The 20,720-nt window shown below is 41.7% G+C and overlaps 1 protein-coding gene across 2 annotated transcripts in view; it reads left to right on the top strand.

The window, feature by feature from the left end:
- Nucleotides 1–2,130: 2,130 nt before the first annotated feature.
- LOC106584065 (rhophilin-1) overlaps nt 2,131–20,720 on the top strand; it is a 62,930-nt gene continuing 44,340 nt past the window's right edge. Inside the window, exons 1-3 of one of the 2 annotated variants that reach the window (XM_014168898.2) lie at nt 2,131–2,383; nt 2,635–2,728; nt 15,254–15,369. In XM_014168898.2, coding sequence (XP_014024373.2) covers nt 2,355–2,383; nt 2,635–2,728; nt 15,254–15,369 — 239 coding nt within the window. In that variant the 5' untranslated portion in view covers nt 2,131–2,354. Of the gene's footprint in view, nt 2,384–2,634; nt 2,729–12,712; nt 12,761–15,253; nt 15,370–20,720 lie in introns of those variants that run through there. The other variant, XM_045706117.1, reaches the window with a different exon arrangement.

Here is a 20,720-nt window from a genome sequence, read left to right as displayed (position 1 = left end):
CTAGAGTGTCTCCCCCTTTGAAGAGGGGGATGACCGCGGTAGCTTTCCAATCTTTGGGGATCTCAGACGATATGAAAGAGAGGTTGAACAGGCTAGTAATAGGGGTTGCAACAATTTCACATTTTTTATTTTAGAAAGAGAGAGGGTCCAGATTGTCTAGCCCTGTTGATTTGTACAGGTCCACGTTTTACAGCTCTTTCAGAACATCAGCTATCTGGCTTTGGGTGAAGGAGAAATGGGGGGGGGCTTGGGCAAGTTGCTGTGGGGGGTGGAGGGCTGTTGACCAGGGTAGGGGTGGCCAGGTGGAAAGCATGGCCAGCTGTAGAAAAATCCTTATTGAAATTCTCAATTATTGTGGATTTATCAGTGGTGACAGTGTTTCCTAGCCTCAGTGCAGTGGGAGGAGGTGCTCTTATTCTCCATGGACTTTACAGTGTTCCAGAACTTTTTGGAGTTTGTGCTGCAGAATGCACATTTCTGTTTGAAAAAGCTAGCCTTTGCTTTCCTAACTGCCTGTGTATATTGGTTACTAACTTCCCTGAAAAGTTGCATATCGCGGGGGCTATTTGATGCTAATGCCGTACGCCACAGGATGTTTTTGTGCTGGTCAAGGGCACTCAGGTCTGGAGTGAACCACGGGCTATATCTATACCTATGACGGTATTTGTTAGTGACAGAGACATGGTTGTTGCATTCATCCATTTTCGGTCCTATGGACTTCACCAAGTGAGATCCTAAGGGAATATGTTATCATAATAATACATTTTTAACACAATACTATGCATATTTCATAAGGCCTTATTTTGAGGGCCTAGTTTTACCCTAATACAGGGGCCTGAAACTCATACACATAACCCCACCCATTATGAATCATATTTACCAACATGCTTTATTGCAGGTTGATTTTTATAATTGCTTGTTTCAATATCTATGTTCCTGCATGTACTGGGATGGGCCCAGTGGTAGGGGCTTCTATGCAAACTCGCTAATGTTCTATATCTCCCTGCATCTATGCTGAATGTCCAGCATTAATACTCTTCTCTGCTATTAAAATCTTGTGTAAGTTTCAATATTTATAATCAAGAAAATAAAGCAGTTAGGTAGCTACTCATTATCTGCTGTATTTTTGTTCTTCTTCAAATGCCTTATAACTTTTGAAACCTGTTTAAGGTTTGCAGAATGGACAAGGCCATGGACAAAGCCAAAGAAGAAGAAATACAAGAAATTAGTAGCTACCTTAAACTGCTTTATTTGAAATATTGAAACTTACACATGATTTTAATAGCAGAGTAGAGTAATAATACTGGACATCCAGCATGGATGCAGGAAGAAATAGAACATTGGCTAGCTTTGCATAGAAGCCCCTACCACTGGGCCCCAAGGATGCCTCCTTGTTTTGGGTGAAGGAGTGTCATAGTTTTTACATTTAATACAACTCGCCACAGTAATTCATCATTTCAAGCGTCCTAGTCTTAACCATGGTCCTAACCAACCAAATCAATCCCTAACTTTTGAGACCTGTTTTAGGTTTGCAGAATGGACGAAGCCTTGGAGATTGTTTAGTTTAGTTCAAGATAGATAGATTTGGTTGGTTAGGACCATGGTTAAGACTAGGATGCTTGAAATTATTAATTGCTATGGTGATTTGTATTAGTTGCAAAAACTATGACACTCCTTTACCCAAAACAAGGAGGCATCCCTACAGTCTAAAAAATAAGAAAAAACTATCCAGTCATTGTGTAAAATATATTTTTTATTTTGTTTGTATTGTTAAAGTAATATTATTTGATATAGACTATAATGTTTTTATGTTTTAGGCAATATATAGATCATCTTTGGTTTAGGTCCCTAAATGACGAAATTACCAAAAACATATCCATGTCCTTTCGTGGCCCCTCGTGATTCCATTCAGTGAATTCTTTCAGAGTTGCTTACTACTCCAGGCTTTCCTTTCCTCCATGGCTAGGCGTTGTTATGGGCAACTATAATTCCAAAACGTTGTCACCGCCCATGGGATTCACAATTGGACAGTGTTACTTGTCAGCAAGAGAAATATAATATTCGGATTCGTCGACATTAACGTGAATCAATAGGGGGGCTATGTCATTGGCTATTTTTCATGTATATGTACCGCCTCCTGGAATTAGACCACGCCACACTTTTTTCTCTTCGATGGGTTGGTGCGGTAGAGGTGAAAGAATACGTCTTGCGGATCAGATAGTAGTTGTTTTGTTCTGGTTAGTTTCTGTGTTTATTTTTCTCACTACCCATCGACCGCAAGAGACCCTGGCCTGTGGACATTTGTAATTACAAAAGTGTTGGTTCAACAAGTTGCCTACTAGCGTCCTGGCTTGATGAGGATGGGAGAAGAACCTGCGACAAGGCAAGTGTGCATATTTGTTGTGTAGTTGTGTGGTACAATATCTGGTAATGCTAAACAAACTGCTAACCAGAACGAGCTCATCCATTCAGTCTCAGTTCACTTGTTGCTAGTTTCAATGTAGTTCAAACACGGTATGCTAGCTAAATAAATACCGTGACAATAACTGGTAGTAGGTGTGGCTAAGGTAGAACGGGAAAAGTGGTGGTTTTGATTCTGTTTAAATAAACGGCATTTGGGCATTCCTATTATAGAGAGCCGGAGATGTCTGACGCTGGCTCGGACGAGGAGCTGGAGCTTCCCGCACCGATGATGGAGCAGGGGAGTCACGACGGGAGTCTCAGAAAGGTGAGCGGTACGCAGTTGTAGCTAGAAAAACGCGGTACTGTACCAACACACGTTTATATTGAAGTACATTTTCCATTGGGACGTGTATCTGTTATGAACAGGACAATACTATTTTGGCCTAATTGTTAGTTTCATAATGCATACTGCTTAGGTGTTCCACATTATCAATACCATATGAAATGCACCATTCAGTTATTTAGAATTGACGCGCATTGCATACACACAGTTTAATTACTGAACTGATTACATATTCATGGAGGGCTATCTTGGTCCTGCATTGAGTTGCCATTATGTTGATAAACCTTTGGTGACTTGGTGGGGGGGGGGGTCTGCTCTTGGGTCATGGGGGGTAGATTGTAGCAGGATGCTGTCCAGGGGGAGATATGGTACTGATGGCATGTTGCTGGGAGAGCCAGGTTACACCTTTCCACCACCTGCTGTCCCCTGGCCGGGGGTACACTTATAAAATATGTTATTTAGCACATCCCTGTGTCTTGTTAGCGATGGCACATGTGAACTTTTAACACAATCACTGTGGTGGCACAACATAATTTGTGTAATTTCTTTTCAACATATTTTGTGTCAGGTCCTGCATTTAATGTGTTAAAAGCTGAAAACCATACAACACACCCTAGATGTATTTGATTATTGACCAATCACATTGCTGCTCCGAAGTCATCATGCATCTAGGAGAGCTGGGTCTGAGCTAAGGCTGGAGCTAGGGGGTTGTAGCATGGCTATGGCTGAGCTGGAGCAGGATACTGGAGGCAGGGGGTTGAAGCATGGCTAGGCTAGCACCTTAATCCCTACAAGCACTCTGAGGATTACTGAGCGCACACTCACAGAACAAACACCACACTAAGAGAGCGGGATGAAGGGAGGGGGGAGAGCGAAGAGGAGAGTGAAATAAGGTGAGGGGGAAAAGGGAGATGGAGGGAGAAGGTTGGCTTGGCTGTGAGAGGAAGAGAGAAAAAGGGAGGAATAAGGAGAGTGTCTCATTTTGGGGTTAGCGTACCCTATAATGGCCTTTCCTTCCATGTTGTGGTCCGTTTCTTCCTTGTTTCTCTGTACTATATGAGTAAGAATCTAGTCAGATGGCTTTAAGGACAAAACACACCATGCAGATGAGCAGTTAAAAGCAGCGTGTGGCTGTCCTATCGCCACTGACCACAGAACATCAGCCGTCATTTTAATTTCCTGACAATTGTAGGCCTACATGTTGACGACGTACAGTGCATTCAGAAAGTGTTCCGAACCCTTGACTTTCCCACATTTTATTATGTTACAACTAGGGATGCACAATATATCGGTGAACATATCGGAATCGGACGATATTAGCTAAAAATGCCAACATCGGTATCGGCCCGATGTCTAGTTTAACGCCGATGTGCAAAACACTGCTATTAGCTTCACGACATACTATGGAACACCATTTTGGTCTTTGTGTGTCAAAGATGCACGTCAAATAACACTTTGACAATAGCACTATTTGACGCGTTAAATAAGCTTGTAATTTCACACATCAAATAAGAGTTCTATTATAGAATGTTGTGTGTTCTGAATTTGCACATGCAAGCCAAGCGCCACCACTACTATCAGTTGCACTGTCAAAGCTTTACAAAAGAATTCTGCAAACAAGCAATCACTGGCCACGAACGATGTGTTTACAATACCGCGTTGGTAATAAAGCATTATTTGTTCGACCGCAACTTCTGGGGTAGCTAGCTAGCTTTAGCTTGGTACCTAGCTAGCACCAATACAACCAGCCTGAAAACAATGTCCAGTAGAAACTGCAGTCATTGTCATTATTCTTAGCAATGATTTAGGAATCCTTGTGAGTAAGTATTAGCTAGGTAGCCACTTGTTGCTCGCCTATTGAAATTGAACTTCAGTTAATGAAAATAAATTGCTAGCCAGCTACTTAACCCTGTAGCCCAAAGCTAACGTTATAAGCAGCCAGCTAGCTTCATCTGGCTAGTGAGGTTCGACCAGACTGGGTTATGTGGTGTGAAGCTACCCACAATAAGAATTACGCACATTAGTGGAATTTGCTGTTGGCCTTCAAAATAAAAGTACCGTAATTTCCGAACTATTGAGCGCACCTGAATATAAGCCACACCCACTGAAATGATTATTTTGAACATAAATAAGCCGCACATGTCTATAAGCCGCAGGTGCCTACCAGTACATTGAAACAAATTCACTTTACACAGGCTTTAACGAAACACGGCTTGTAACAAAAATAAATAGGCTTTAACGAAGCACGGCTTGTAACAAAAATAAATGGGCTTAAACGAAGCACGGCTTGTAACAAAAATAAATGGGCTTAAACGAAACACGGCTTGTAACAAAAAATTAGCAGTAAATAGTAGCCTACCAAGAAAGTCATTCGTCACTATCTTCCTCCTACTGTGCACTGAAACCACTGAAGTCATCTCCTTCGGTGTCGGAGTTGAATAGTCTCAGAATTGCTTAATCCGATATTGGATAGTTTTCATTGTCGCTCTCGTCACTGTTTGACCTTAACCCGTTCGGCAATTTCATTGGTCTAATGAAAGCTTCATGCCGCTAAAAAACTGAGCACGTCACAGAATGTGTTTTTTTTTTGGGAGAAAAAAAATTTGAAGGTGGGAAAAATCCATATATTAGCCGCGTCATTGTTTAAGCTGCGAGGTTCAAAGCGTGGGAAAAAAGTTGCGGCTTATAGTCCGGAATTTACGGTACCTATTTGAAAGTGATGCAGAAGGTTACAATTGGTGGAATCATGCAATATTTAGACTAGATAATGTTAAACAAGGTTGGAATGGGAAATCAGTCTACTCGGTGACACCCACAGAATGTAACTGTGAAGAGTTTATGCAAATATTAGCGTTGTAGCTCTTATCGCGGGACTGACTGTGTGAAATCACCTCCCCAGTCAGCCTATTGTGTGTATTGACATTCATATTGCACTGTACAGCTTTACCTAAGGATTGGGGATCAATGAAATGGGGTATCAGTCTACTCAATACCCAATATATTTTTTCCCAATGTCTTCCTCAGAGTTATCAGACTCCAAAACATCCACTGTTGTTTTTCCTCAGGAATAGTGTTCAATACACATAGGTTGACAATAAATGTGGCTCAATTCAGTTGTTTCAGAGTCCCGCAATAAGAGCTACGACGCTAATCTAATAGTTCTCTGGGTGTCACGGAGTAAACCAATACCCCATGTCATTGATCCACAATCCATAGGTAAGGCTGTACAGTGAAATAAGTATGCCCCCAATGCAATTCCAAAGTGTAATACATCCAGTGTGATTTCAACAAATTGTCTTTTGTTAATTTTATATAACATCCCAACCTCGTTTAGTATGATCTATTTAATTATGGCATAGTTCTACTTTGTATTAATTTGCTTCACTGTCAATGACATACTTTTATTTTGAAGGCTAACTGCAAAGTCCACTTGTGGCTAATCCTTATTGTTGCTAGCTTCAAATAGATGGGTCCGACCACCTTAATCAAATAACTGTCTTGTAAATTACGGTTATTTTAGATGACACCTAGCTATATAGTTAGCTAACTATATAGCTACTGAAACAGATGTAATTTTTCTTAGTTTTTTGGGAAGAACATTGTTTGCATCCCTGAGCTATCTAACTTTTTTTTATGACCAGCACTGTAGGTGCGCAAGACATTTTTAGCAACATCATAGCTTACGTATCGATTATTTGAGGTGACATGAAATACAAATGGTAGTGTAATAACTACGTAAAAAATTATAAACGTGTTAAATAATTGTGATGTGCAGTAGGGATGAAACAGTTACCGGTTTCACGATAAACCATGGTCAAATTCCTGACGGTTAGTATTACGGTTTCAAATTTGAATTATCATGAAAAACTCACGGTAAATACCGTCCAGCATCAATCAAAGTTAGCAACAGTCTGATGCAAGCGCAGCATGCAACGCGGGTTTTGTTTTGTGTGAAAACATGGCGGAAGGCAGTGACAGCGCTCAGGACCAAATCTGAAGTTTGGTCGTATTTTGGCTTTTACAAGAGTGATGAGGGAAACTTAATTGAAGATGCTCACCCTGTCTGCAGAACATGCAAAAAAATAAAATAAAAATTAATTATATATATATATATATATAGCTGCGAAAGGGGGGGCAACACTTCAAATCTCTTGAGTCATCTTCGTGACCACCACCCACAACTTACATTGCATTCGTTATAAAGTAAACTTTTAGCTCAATGCATGATGTGGGCGACTTCGAAATGGGGGAAAAATTAATGGTTTGTCTGTCTAACTTGCTAATAGCTTGTAAATGTAAGCTGAAGCTTTCAGTGTTACCTACTCTTGTTAAAACACTACATGTTGTTCTGCTGCTGTATGCGTTGTGTGTTTGCAGACTCTATTCGCCCATTGCACACAATAACACGTTATGCTGTTTAGTCACCCAACCAACATATTTTGTTCATTTAAAATCCGTCAGTCGTCGACTTGGTTCTAAAAGTGTTCCAACAGGAGAAACACTATATACAAGACTCCTGTATTTATGTCAATTATTTGGCTTGTTACAATTTACTATCACTGTCATAAGGCCCATTTTGTATTTATGTAAATTGTGCATGGGGTCATTGCATATAATCAAATGCAACACATAATATTGTGTGTGATGTAGTAAATAATACATTTGCTATTCTCTTGTTTACAGAGTGGGTGTGCAGCAGGCAAACCCAGTGATGCTACTGGTCCCTCCTCATCTACAGTTATGACACACACTCGAGCAATCATTTAAAAGGCAGGCTGCTTATGCACCCACATAAAAAACATGCTCTCGACCTCACTGCAGCCATTTAATATAACATTGCAAAGGACATGATGCCATTTCAAATTGTTGAGAGGCCTGGCTTTCTGAGGCTGATGAAGATTGCCGTGCCTCACAACAAAGTGCGATCACGAACATTATTTTCCAAGACTGAAATCCCAAACCTGTACGACCAGGTTAAAGCTGATTGTTGGAAAAAGTTTGGCTCAAGGCACATGGTTTGCTGCAACTACTGACCTCTGGACCAGTGAAAGCAGGGGTGGTCAACCCTACATCAGCTTCACTATCCGTTACCTCACCCCAGACTGGCAACTGGAATGAAACTGTCTGGAAACACAGTTCTTCCCAGAAGATCAACTCGGCTCACAACAGAGTTTTGTGAGAATGTGCTGGAAGAGTGGGGGATCAACAAGAACGTAATGGTCTGCATAACCAGACAACGCAACAAACATGATCAAGGCTTTTGAAGAGTTCCCAGATCTGTGGCTTGGGTGCTTTGGCCATAATCTGAACCTGGCCATCTCAAAGGCTCTGAAAATTCAGAGAGTTGACACAGCAGTCAAGGCCTGCCATCATCTGGTCCAAGGCTTCTCACAGAGCTGGAAGATAAGGGGAGAACTGAGAGAAAAGCAAGCTGCCCTCAACATGCCACAGAAGGCTGTAATCCATGATGTGGTGACCTGATGGGGATCTACACACAAGATGCTTTAGCGTTTCATCAGCCAACAGCAGCTAGTCTGTGCGACACTGGCTGGAGAAAGAGGAACATGGCATCTGATGTCCAAGGATGTCGACAACTATCATGGAACAACTGTGCCAGCTCCTTGAACCTCTGAGCAAGTTTACAGATGCACTTGCCTCAGAGACACGAGTGACACTGTCAGCCATCAAGCCTGTCCTGGACCACATCACCCGTGATGTTCTGGTGGAAAAGGATACGGAGCCATCCCTGGCCAAGGAGATGAAAAGGGTAAGGAGAGAAGACCTTAACAGATACACAGAGAAGGCAAAGAGAGTCATGCACATGGTTTGTTTCATTGACCCCCCCACTTCAAAATGAGCTTTTTTGATGAACCTGAGGCTGCAAAAGTTGACACTGACAGCTGTGTCCAGGAAGATCCACAAAGCACAACCAACACCCCCACAGCAGTATCGGAGGGGAAATTTTAACAATACTGTGATAATACTGATCACCGTGATAATTTTGGTCACTATAGTTGTGATATTACATTTTCATACTGTTTCATCAGACGTGCAGTCATATTCAGGTTCTGATTGGTCAACAAGCTTATTTGACAAGTCAAATAGTGTTATTTGACGTATCTTTTTTGACACACAAAGACCCAAACGGCATTCCATAGAAATCCTGGTTGAGAATGAAACGACTGAACAAATGAACAATGAAACAGCACAGCTAGTAAGTGAAAGAAATAGGATTTCAATTTATGTTTTACTGGTAATGGGACATGCGTAAATGCCAACAAAATAACTTTTTGGTCAGTGTGGTGGTCTGCGTGTGTTCTTATTTACAAAGACGGCCTACCCTGGCCGAACCCGGACGATGCTGGGCTAATTGTGCGCCGCCCTATGGGACTCCCAATCATGGCCGGATGTGATACAGCCTGGATTCGAACCAGGGACTGTAGTGACGCCTCTTGCACTGAGATGCAGTGCCTTAGACAGCTGTGGGTGTGTTAACTATTTAACTGTACTAGAATGCTTAAATGGCCGCTAATATTTTAAATATCTGTATTGTTTTTTTGGGGCAAGGAACGTATCGGCCAAAAATGTTATGACGGTGCATCACTAGTTACAACCTTATTCTAAAATGTATTAAATTGTTTTTTCCCCCCTCAATCTACACTCGGTACACCATAATGACGAAGCAAAACCAGGTTTTTTGAATTTTTTGCAAATGTCTTAAAATAAGACTGAAATAACACATTTAAAGAAGTACTCAGAAATTTGTTGAAGCATCTTTGTTAGCGAGTAATGTCTCGTCTTCTTGGGTATGACTCTACAAGCTGGCTCGGCCACTCCAAGAACATTGAGACTTGTCCCGAAGCCACTCCTGCGCTGTCTTGTCTGTGTGCTTAGGGTCGTTGTCCTATTGGAAGGTGAACTTTCGCCCCAGTCTGTGGTCCTGAGCACTCTGGAGCAGGTTTTCATCAAGGATATCTCAGTACTTTGCTCTGTTCATCTTTTCTGACTAGTCTCCCAGTCCCTGCTGCTGAAAAACATCCCCATAGCATGGTGCTGCTATGACCATGCTTCACTGTCGGGATGGTGCCAGGTTTCCTCCAGATGTGATGCTTTGCATTCAGGCCAGAGAGTTCAATCTTGGTTTCATCAGACCAGAGAATCTTGTTTCTCATGTTCTCCAAGTCATTTAGGTGCCTTTTGGCAAACTCCAAGTGGGCTGTCATGTACTTTTTTACTTAGGAGTGGCCACTGTGATGGAGTGAATGATGGAGGCCACTGTGTTCTTTGGGACCTTCAATGCTGCAGAAATGTTTTGGTACCTTTCCCCAGATCAGTGCCTCGACACAATCATGTGTCGGAGCTCTACGGACCATTCCTCCGACTTCATGGCTTGGTTTTTGCTCTGGCATGCACTGTCAACTGTGGAACCTTATAGACAGGTGTGTTCCTTTCCAAATCATGTCTAATCAATTGAACTTACCACGGGTGGACTCCAAGTTGTAGAAACATCTCAAGGATGATCAATGGAAACGAGATGCACCTGAGCTTAATTTCGAGTCTCATAGCAAAGGGTCTGAATACTTATGTAAATAAGGTATTTGTTTTTATTTAATACAGTTGCAAAAACTGTCATTATGGGGTATTGTGTGTAGATGAGGGAAAAATATTTATTTAATACATTAGAATAAGCCTGTAACGAAATGTGGGAAAAGCCAAGAGGTCTGAATATTTTTCGAATGCACTGTACATGTCTTGTACTTCAGTTATCAGACTACAGTGGAATCGATGTCTAACTGTACCTGTAGCATTGGCATATGCAGTGGTGGAAAATGTACGCAATTGTCATACTTGAGTAAAAGTAAAGATGCCTCGATAGAAAATTACTCAAGTGAAAGTCACCCAGTAAAATGGTACTTGAGTAGAAGTGTAAAAGTATTTGGTTTTAAATATAATGTACTTAAGTATCAAATGTAATTGCAAAAATATACATAAGTATCGAAGGTAAAAGTATAAATCATTTCAAATTGCTTATTAAGCAAACCAGACGAACACTTATTATAGAATTACATTTATATATATATATTTTTTTTACAGATAGCAAGGGGCACACTCCAACACTCAGACATCTGTGTTTAGTGGGTATGTCAGATCAGAGGCAGTAGGGATGACCAGGGATGTTCTCTTGATAAGTGCATGAATTGGACCATTTTCCTTTCCTGCTAACCATTCAAAATGTAACGAGTACTTTCAGGGAATATGTATGGAGTGCAAAGTACATAATCTTCTTTTAGGAATGTAGTAAAGTTAAAGTTGTCAAATATTAATAGTAAAGTACTTTATACTACTGGGCAAATGTCTCTGGGTTGAAAGTAGGGAGTTTACCCAATAGCAGTTTTTACATGAGGGTATATTTTGGTAATAATTTTAAAAGCCAAATCGTCACATCTATGACAATAACTGTGACCATTTGCATGACAATTAAGTCACATGAAATTCCCTAATCCTCAGCAGCATCATTGGTCACTAGTAGGGTTCCAAAGGGTTGGAAACTTTCCGGTAAATTTCCTGCATTTTTCCAGAAATTTTCTATTGGAAGTTAAGCCCAGGAATTTTGCTTAAATTCCTAAAAAAAGTTGGCTTATAACAGTGAACCTTTTTTGTGGGATACACATGGCAATTCTAGGTCTTGTGGCATATTTTGTTTAAACTATCCTCAATGGAATTGCCACCCTCTGCATGCACGGTGCACTCTTCCATCACATGTGCGGCGCACTCTTCCATCACATGTGCGGCGCACTCTTCCATCACATGTACAGCTGATTCTCAAGATCTTGCACACTAATGAGATGCTATTGAGCCCACACTACTACACTGTCTGAGCCAAGGACTACATGCTTTCTGGTAAGTTTTGATTACTATACTGGGTGGGGTGAATATATCTTGACACTTTTTTTAATTTAACTAGTAAATAGTAGCCTACAGTAAAGTGTGTTTTTAAATAATTTCTAACTTAAGTTTCTGCTACCGTGTGGGTTTTGGCTTGATTGAGCCAGCTGGGGAGTGTTAATTAAACAACTCCTTTGTAAGTGAATTAACTGCTTAACAATTTCTGTACAGGGAATTGTTTTAGTAAAAAAACTAATTTCTTTCCTAATCATTACAGGAAAATGCCATGGGCACTATCTGATGTGTGGAGACATTTCACTGCAGCTAATGTAGAAGGAAAAGCTGTGTACATTTGCAAATGCTGTGCCAAATCAAATGTGAAGAATGCAACAAAGATGCAGAATCATCTGGCCACGTGCATAAAGTTCCCTCAACACTCACAGCAAGCAACCTCTGACAAAAGTCCCTCTACTTCTATTCGAGGTGAAAATTATGAATCAGACACCTTATCGATAGCAACAGCTCATGGTCCTCCTGGAATCAGACGGTTTTTTTTACTCAATGGAAGAACGTAGTCAGATAAATGCTGATGAATGTCTTGCCCGAGCTGTGTATTCAACTGGTTCACCTCACAGGCAATGTGTATTGGAAGACATTTCTGAATGTTCTTCACCCTGCATACACCCCTCTAACCAGACATGCTTTAGCTACTCATTTGCTGAATGCAGAGTTCAAGTGAAGATCAAGCAAATCATAGAGAAAGCAGACTGTATTGCAATCTCTGATGGGTGGTCAAATGTTCGTGGGCAAGGAATAATTAACTATGTCATCTCCACCCCTCAACCAGTATTCTACAAGAGCACAGACACAAGGGACAACAGACACACTGGTCTCTACATTGCAGATGAGCTGAAGGCAGTTATCAATGACCTTGGACCACATAAGGTATTTGCACTGGTGACAGACAATGCTGCGAACATGAAGGCTGCTTGGTCTAAAGTGGAGGAGTCCTTTCCTCACAATCACACACATTGGCTGTGCTGCTCATGCATTGAATCTGCTTCCCAAGGACGACTTGCCACTGAAAACAATGGATACACTCTACAAGAGAGCCAAGGAAATGGTTAGGTATGTGAATGAAGTTATAGCAGTGTTAAGTTCTTATTTTTCTGAGTAAATAACTCACGGACACTAGAGAAGCTTAACCAAGTTTAATTCTTCCCAAGCGTCGTTACAGCTGTAATGCAGACAAAGACATGGCTTCTCCCGTGGTGGTGTTCATACCCCACTTTGGGTGGAGTCTCCTTATCTCTAAACATTGCATCATTCTTGCTAAGCAGGGAACTAAGTGATATGAGCCTTCAACGGTTTCTCCCCTTATCAATACTGTCACATACAATTGTTTTCCCTGCACTCAACCCTCATGTCTCTTGTGTAACCAATGTTCCTATACTCTGAGTATAACAATGTTCAAAGTTTGCTGCTGTTGGATTCTGGAGTAATCTACCTCACCAAGCAAAGTGAGAAGAATAAGAGCACCACATTGAAGCAGCCCAGCAACACCCGTTGAGGTGGTGTTGCCATCATGTTTGACAGTCTGCTGGAAGGGAAGGAGTCTCTCCAAGAAATGGCCATATCAGTCTGCCAATATGGACAGCCCCATCAAGAGGATCCTTCTGGATGATGTATTTTGGGAGAGAGTGGTAAGCAGTGTGAAACTCCTGAAACCTATTGCAGTAGGATTGAGGGAGACAATGCCATCCTGTCTGATGTTCAGACTCTGCTTGCAGATCTAAGAAATCCGTACTGCCCTTCCCACTTCACTGTTGCTCCAAGCAGAGGAAACTACAGTTCTGAAATACTTTAAAAAGCATGAAGACCTCTGCCTGAAGCCCATACATGCCGCAGCGTACATGTTGGACCCCAAGTATGCTGGCAAGAGCATCCTGTCTGGTGCAGAGATCAACAAGGCCTATGTTGTCATCATTACTGTCTCGCCACCTTGGCCTGGTTGAGGGCACAGTTCTTGGCAGCCTGGCGAAGTACACTTCCAAGCAAGGGCTTTGGGATGGAGATGCAATATGGCGGTCGTGCCAACATATCTCAGTCACCTGGTGGAAGGGACTTTGTGGATCTGAGGCTCTTTCCCGTTGCCTCCATAATCCTCCAAATCCCACCAACGTCAGCCGTCTCAGAGCGTAACTGGTCCTTGTTTGGGAACACACACACCAACGCACGCAACAGGCTGACCAATACAAGGGTTGAAAAATGTGTGGCCAACTGGGCAAATTAGGCTTTTTGAGCCTGACAACGAGCCATCCTCAACAAGGTAGGAAAGTGACAGTGAAGATGAGGCCTCAGTCTGATGTTCAAGAGGTGGACATTGAGGAGGTCCAGGGAGAAGGCATGGAAGCCTGAGAGGAAGACAACCAAAGCTTTAGTTTCTAGACTATCATTTTACAGATATTTGTTAAATGTTTTTGGGAGATGTGATGGATTATTGGGGATCATTCAATATTCCCTTTTGTTGTTTAGTGAAATCATCCCATGTGAAGAGTCATCTCATTTAATTAAAGTTTAGTCACGAACTTAAGTGTTTTCTTTTTTTTTTCTATTGGAAGGATTTACTAATTTGCATTTGTCTACTTATAAGGTAAAAGGTTTGTTTGTCTCTATATGATATGGTAAATATATCCAATGCAAAAAAACACATTTAAATGGTATTAATATTAATTTCCATTTATTCCCACGGACAGTTTCCACCTCTGAATATTTCCCAAAATGTGTAATCCTAGTCACTAATACAGTCCTGATCTAGGTCTAAACTTGATCTCATAGCAGCACCCCAGCCTCATAACAGTGATAGTGAGTGCACCATTTTTTTTAAGCCTCTTCTCAGGTTCATGCGTCTTCTAAGCTGTGATCTCAGAGCCCATTTGAGCCTTTCCATTAGTGCGCTCTGCATAATCATGGATCATATGGTCTACTCCTTTCCTCAGTTCCAGATCATATGTGAAGGTGTAGAGCTTGTAACTGAATACCACGTGTAGAGGCACAGAGCCACACCTTGAGTTGATCACATGACATGGTGGGGTGATGAAGTTACAGCATAAAAAGAGCACAGATGCCTCTGTGTGTGGTACTCAAAGGTCAGGTGTAAGAGGTCTTCAAGTCTCCTCCGTTCTGTAGACCATGACGTCTAAGGACTTACCTCACAGCAGGCTACCGACCGAGATCTGCTGGGGCTTGGTCTCCTGGCAACCATCACCACATAGAGCCTACTACATTGACAACAGGATATTTGATCCTAACTGTGTTGGAGTCAGGTGGTCTTCGTCACCCATACTTAATCAGGGAGGGAAGCTAACCAGGTGCATGTCTCCCTCAGTCAGGTGTATCTGTGACAGGTTTGTGTAATGTACTGAATAGTCCGTCAACCCCTACCTGTTCGGCTAGGGATACGCTTTATGTACAGTTTGTTTATTACACACTAATATACAAAGGCATGTGAACTACACATAGGGTTTAGACACAAGCAAGAAGCGATACAGACATATGTTGTGTTCTAGCATGTTACGCATTAACCACAATCTCTCTTCCAATCCCCCTCTTTCTCTCCAGGGTTGTGATCCCTGTTCCCAGACCCAACGCAGTAAGCTGCAGCACCGTAGAGCTCGTATCAACCAGCAGATAAACAAGGAGATGAGGATGAGGGCCGGGGCTGAAAACCTCTTCAGGTGAGCTGGGGTGAGGGAAGGGACAGGTCATTGTACAAGTGGTCGAACACTGTCTCTGATCCTGTGTGTACACAGCTCTGGGGGGCATCCACTCCCTCCCCTGTGGTGGAAAAAGGAAGCCCAAGCCCTACTACCTGTGGAAACATTGCGCTCTATCATATACAAACACTAGCAGATGGAAATACACCCTAAAATAGTTGTGTATGGGGAACACCTCCAAAACCCACACCATCCTGTTTTATCACCGTTTGTCCCATGGTGTGTGGGTTTTGTGTATTGCCAGTCCGCAGGTTTGATTCCTGTTATTTTCACCCTTCATTTTTCAAGTGTAAAACACACACACACACACACTCTCTTTGACCTGTGCTGAACTTGAACAGTTATAATACAGCCTGTTATCGTTCTCTCCTTTAAAGTAATTAGGTTTTTTTCTTTCCAGAAAAGTAGCTGGTGGCAGGACATCAAAGCTGAGCTAGGTTTTTAAAGTGCATCAAACCAAACCATCTCAAGAGCACCTCTCTGCCTTTTCTCTCCCCACCCTCCCCATTAGTAGTGTGGGAGCCACTGAAGGACATGGTGTATTGGATTGGTCTGAGGGGTGGTGCAATAGGACACTGTCTCTAACATCCATATTCATCTGAAAGGAGGAGGAGATGATGATAAGGGGGAGGATAAGTAGGACGTACTTATAGCAGTGTGCTTTATTCTTCTGTTTTAGTGGTCTGTTTGGCTGAGTTATCTAATAAAATGAACAACACCAAGCTAATTGAAAGAACCAATCCTCCCCTGTTTGTGTGTCAACCCTCTTTTCTTTTTTTTTTCCCTTGCCCGACGTAATTAGGTTTTGAGAAAGATGGCAAGTAAGATTAGTCATTGAATGAGTAGAGATTTCATGCACCCTGTATCCCGTTCACCAGCGTTTTATAGTCGAGTCATGGTTAACAGGGTTGATTCAGGCTAGGACATGAATCACATTGTCGTACTTCCGAATATGCAGCTTGGCTTGAGAGAGACAACCATTTTAAAAAGGGAGTACTAGGGGATGGGGGTAGTAACACCCACCAGCAGCACCCAGCCCTTCCCCCATTTTTGGGACTAGGTCACAGAGACAAATAGACCCCCAGTCAGCCACCAATCAACAGGCTTTGTATCCCGCTGCTGCATCTTTCCCTTTCCATTCCCAGGCAGAAACAGGGATTCCCAGGGAGGGCAGCTGTCTGCAGGAATCTCATCGCTGATTGTCATTGGAAAACAAGGCTTTAGTTCAGTGGGTTAACACATAGTATTTTGGCATCATGCAGGAAACTCCGGTTCAAAGCCAGTCGGACAAACGTGTGTGTGTGTGTGTGTGTGCACACATGGATGATGAGTTGTCAGTAAACTGGTTTGTGTTGGTAGGAGCTCGGGGGAGGAGGGGAATGAAGTGACAGGCTAATGAGGGATGATGGTAGAATAGGGTAGGGGTGTATCTCATTTAGGGCTATCCCCGACAAGAGAAAAAAATAAATAAAAAATAAAATAAACTGTCGAACGAAAGTCATCTTTTCTTTCGACCAATTTATTTTGCCATATATAATCAACTATATGCAAATATATCCACATTTTTCCATATATAATCAACTAAATATGCATTGAGCTTGTCTGATGCTTTAAGCTCACTGTTTGAAATAAGACCCAAATGACTCGGGAGCCAGAGATCAAGATTACTTGTCCCGACCATCCTCATCCTGCTCCGACTGGCTTTTGCTGATTTTGCCATTACTCTCCTGAAGTTGCGGTAATAGGCTACACAAGGAGCCAATGTAGCTTACCATTTCTACTGATCTGCGTGCCAGTTATGGTTTTCATTTGCACATTTTCATGGAACCGTTTCATTTAATTTATAATAACATCTTCATATCTCAATCATTGTCATGTGGTTAATCAAAATTCTATCCAAATCTAAATGAAAATAATAAACCTAAAAAGTAACTTCTATTGCCAACTATGTAAAAATAGCCTATAAAGCCAACAAATAAAAACATTGCTGCCTGCAGGTAGAACATATCCTGATATGATTTTTTTTTTAAAAACTAAAAAAAATATATTGGCTATGGTTTGTCTGCAACAAACTTGAAACATTGTATTAACTTCAGGCTGACCTGAAGCTCCTTGCAACATTGTATAACATTCTGGGCCCCAGAGTTTCCTTGCCAGTGAGTAGGCTTATTTTATGACATTTCCACTGGATCAGAGCATTACATTTTTCCCTTTCACGCTGAGTGGTTATCAAAAGGGAGAGAGCTGGAAAGATTTTTCGAATGCATTGAGGAATTGTCATTCTCACAATGGATGTAAAAACAGGCATGCTGTCTGAGGTGAAAACTCCACAGCTCAGTAGTGGTGGTGCATTAAGTCAATCAGAAATACTATCAGATCCCCAAATGGGCATTTATTGGACTACTATGCGTGCGTGTCCTTACTCAACATTGACAGGAGCGCTCCAAACAAAAGACTACTAAATTAACAAAACTCGTAAATGGAATGAAATAAACCAAGTCTAGCATAAGTTGTGCGCTCTGCAAACTCTTATTTTACTATTTTCTACATTGTAGAATATTAGTGAAGACATCAAAACTATGAAATAACACATGGAATCATGTAGTAACCCAACAAATATATAATATATTTTAGATTCTTCAAAGTAGCAACCCTTCGCCTTGATGAGCTTTGCACACTCTTGGCATTCTCTCAACCAGCTTCATGAGGTAGTCACCTGGAATGCATTTCAATTAACAGGTGTGCCTTGTTAAGTTAATTTGTGGAATTTATTTCCTTAATGCATTTGAGCCAGTTAGTTGTTGTGACAAGGTAGGGGAGGTATACAGAAGATAGCCCTATTTGGTAAAATACCACATTATGGCAAGAACAGCTGAAATAAGCAAAGAGAAACGACAGTCCATTACTTTAAGACATGAAGGTCAGTCAATACGGAAAATGTCAAGAACTTTGAACGTTTCTTCAAGTGCAGTCGCAAAAACCATCGAGCGCTATGATGAAACTGGCTCTCATGACGACAGGCACAGGAAAGGAAGACTGCAGACGATAAGTTCATTCGAGTTAACTGCACCTCAGATTGCAGCCCAAATAAATGCTTCAGAGTTCAAGTAACCGACATCTCAACATTAACTGTTCAGAGGAGACTGCGTGAATCAGGCCTTCATGGTCGAGGTGTGGGGGTGCTTTGCTGGTGACACTTTCTGTGATTTATTTAGAATTCAAGGCACACTTAACCAGCATGGCTACCACAGCATTCTGTAGTGATACGCCATCCCATCTTGTTTGCGTTTAGTGGGACTAATCTTTTTTTTTTTGGTTACTAAATGATTCTGTGTGCTATTTCATGGTTTTGATGTCTTCACTATTATTCTACGATGTAAAATAAGAAATCCTTGAATGAGTATGTGTGTCTAAACTTGACTGGTACTGTATGGCACACGAGATCCCCCTCTTATACAGTGCATTTGGAAAGTTCAGACCCCTTGACTTTTTCCACATTTTTAAATGTATTAAATAAAATAAATCAGTCTACACACTATACCCCATAATTAAAAAGCAATAACAGGTTTAGACATTTTTGCAAATATATTACAAATAAATACATTTACATAAGTTTTCAGACACGTTTCTATGAGACTAAATTGAGCTCCGGTGCATCCTGTTTCCATTGATCATCTTTGAGAGTTTTCTACAAATTGGAGTCCACCTGTGGTACATTCAATTGATTGGACTTGATTTGGAAAGGCACACAAGTGGCTAGACGGAAGCCACTCCTCAGTAAAAGGCTCATGACAGCTGCTTGGAGTTTGCCAAAAGGCACCTAAAGGACTCTCAGACCATGAGAAACAAGATTTCATGGTCTGATGAAATCAAGATTTAACTTTTTTGCCCGAATGCCAAGCGTCACGTCTGGAGGAAACCTGGCACCATCCCTACAGTGAAGCATGGTGGTGGCAGCATCATGCTGTGGGGATGTTTTTAAGCGGCAGGGACTGGGTGACTAGTCTGGATCAAGGGAAAGATACACGGAGCTAAGTATAGAGAGAGATCCTTGATGAAAACCTGCTCGAGTGCTCAGGGCCTCAGACTGGGGCTTAGGCTCACCTTCCAACAGGACAACAATGACCCTAAGCACACAGCCAAGAACCCGATCGAACATCTCTGGAGAGACCTGAAAATAGCTTTGCAGCGACTCTCCCCATCCAACCTGACAGTTTGAGAGGATCTGCAGAGAAGAATGGGAGGAACTCGCCAAATACAGGTGTGCCAAGCTTGTAGTGTCATACCCAAGAAGACTCGGCTGTAATTGCTGCCAAAGGTGCTTCAACAATGTACTGAGTAAAGGGTCTGAATACTTATGTAAATCTGATATTTCAGTTTTATTTTTAATAAATGTGCAAACATTTCAAAATATTTTTGTTTGCTTTGGCATTGTGTGTAGATTGAGGGGGAAAACATGTAAGAATCAATTTTTGAATAAGGGTGTAACGTAACAAAATGTGGAAAAAGTCAAGGGGTCTGAACACTTTCCGAATTTGGGGGTGTATTTATTTATTTCCTTCTGCTCGCCTAAAAACAATCTTGGTCGACCAACAGCCTATCGACCAGTTGAATAATTGGGGTCAGCTCTAATCTCATTAGAGCTTCATATTATGTGCTGTCATGCTGGTTTAACAGGCCAGTGCGCTATCTACTTTGGGAAAGGAATTCTATTGAGGAAGACTGCGAGCGACAGTAACTAGTCTAATCCTGTAGGGGATGACATCACTCAGTTCGTTACTGGAAATCAGAGCAGTACAGGGGATTTTACTGGGGGTGGTGTGACCGTGACTTAACTGAAGTGATGAGCACGCACAGGCCCTTTTTTATATTTTTCCTAGAGTAAAATAACTGTTATGTGACTCACTCAACACAGACAGCACCAGTGTATAATGTGTATCAGACAGTTTTACAGCAATACTTGGTTGTTTCTTTTCCGTCTGTCGTAGATCATGCGTGGAAGCGTGTGTGTGAGAGAGAGAGAGAAGCGGGATACATGGCAAGCCTTTAAAGCTAACCATAATCAGATTGAAACTGGCTTGTCCTGGAGAGAGAGAGATGTGTATGTTTTTGGGGTGGGGTGAGGAGAGGAGGGTATTAGGTCTGACGTGGGATTAGCCTGTATGGGGCAGGGGGAAAGGGAATCACAGATGCGTTCTTCAAGGTGTGTGTGTGTGTGTGTGTGTGTGTGTGTGTGTGTGTAATGACAGAGGTTGTTTAAATGTTATTGATAACCTTATAATTAGGGGACAAGTCGCATGTAGTTGGTGTGT

Source organism: Salmo salar, chromosome ssa23 (genome assembly GCF_905237065.1).
Source record: "Salmo salar chromosome ssa23, Ssal_v3.1, whole genome shotgun sequence".
In the NCBI taxonomy this organism is placed as follows: Eukaryota; Metazoa; Chordata; class Actinopteri; order Salmoniformes; family Salmonidae; genus Salmo; species Salmo salar.
The sequence above is the reverse complement of the archived record's forward strand: the minus strand, read 5'-3'. Positions and strand labels throughout refer to the sequence as shown.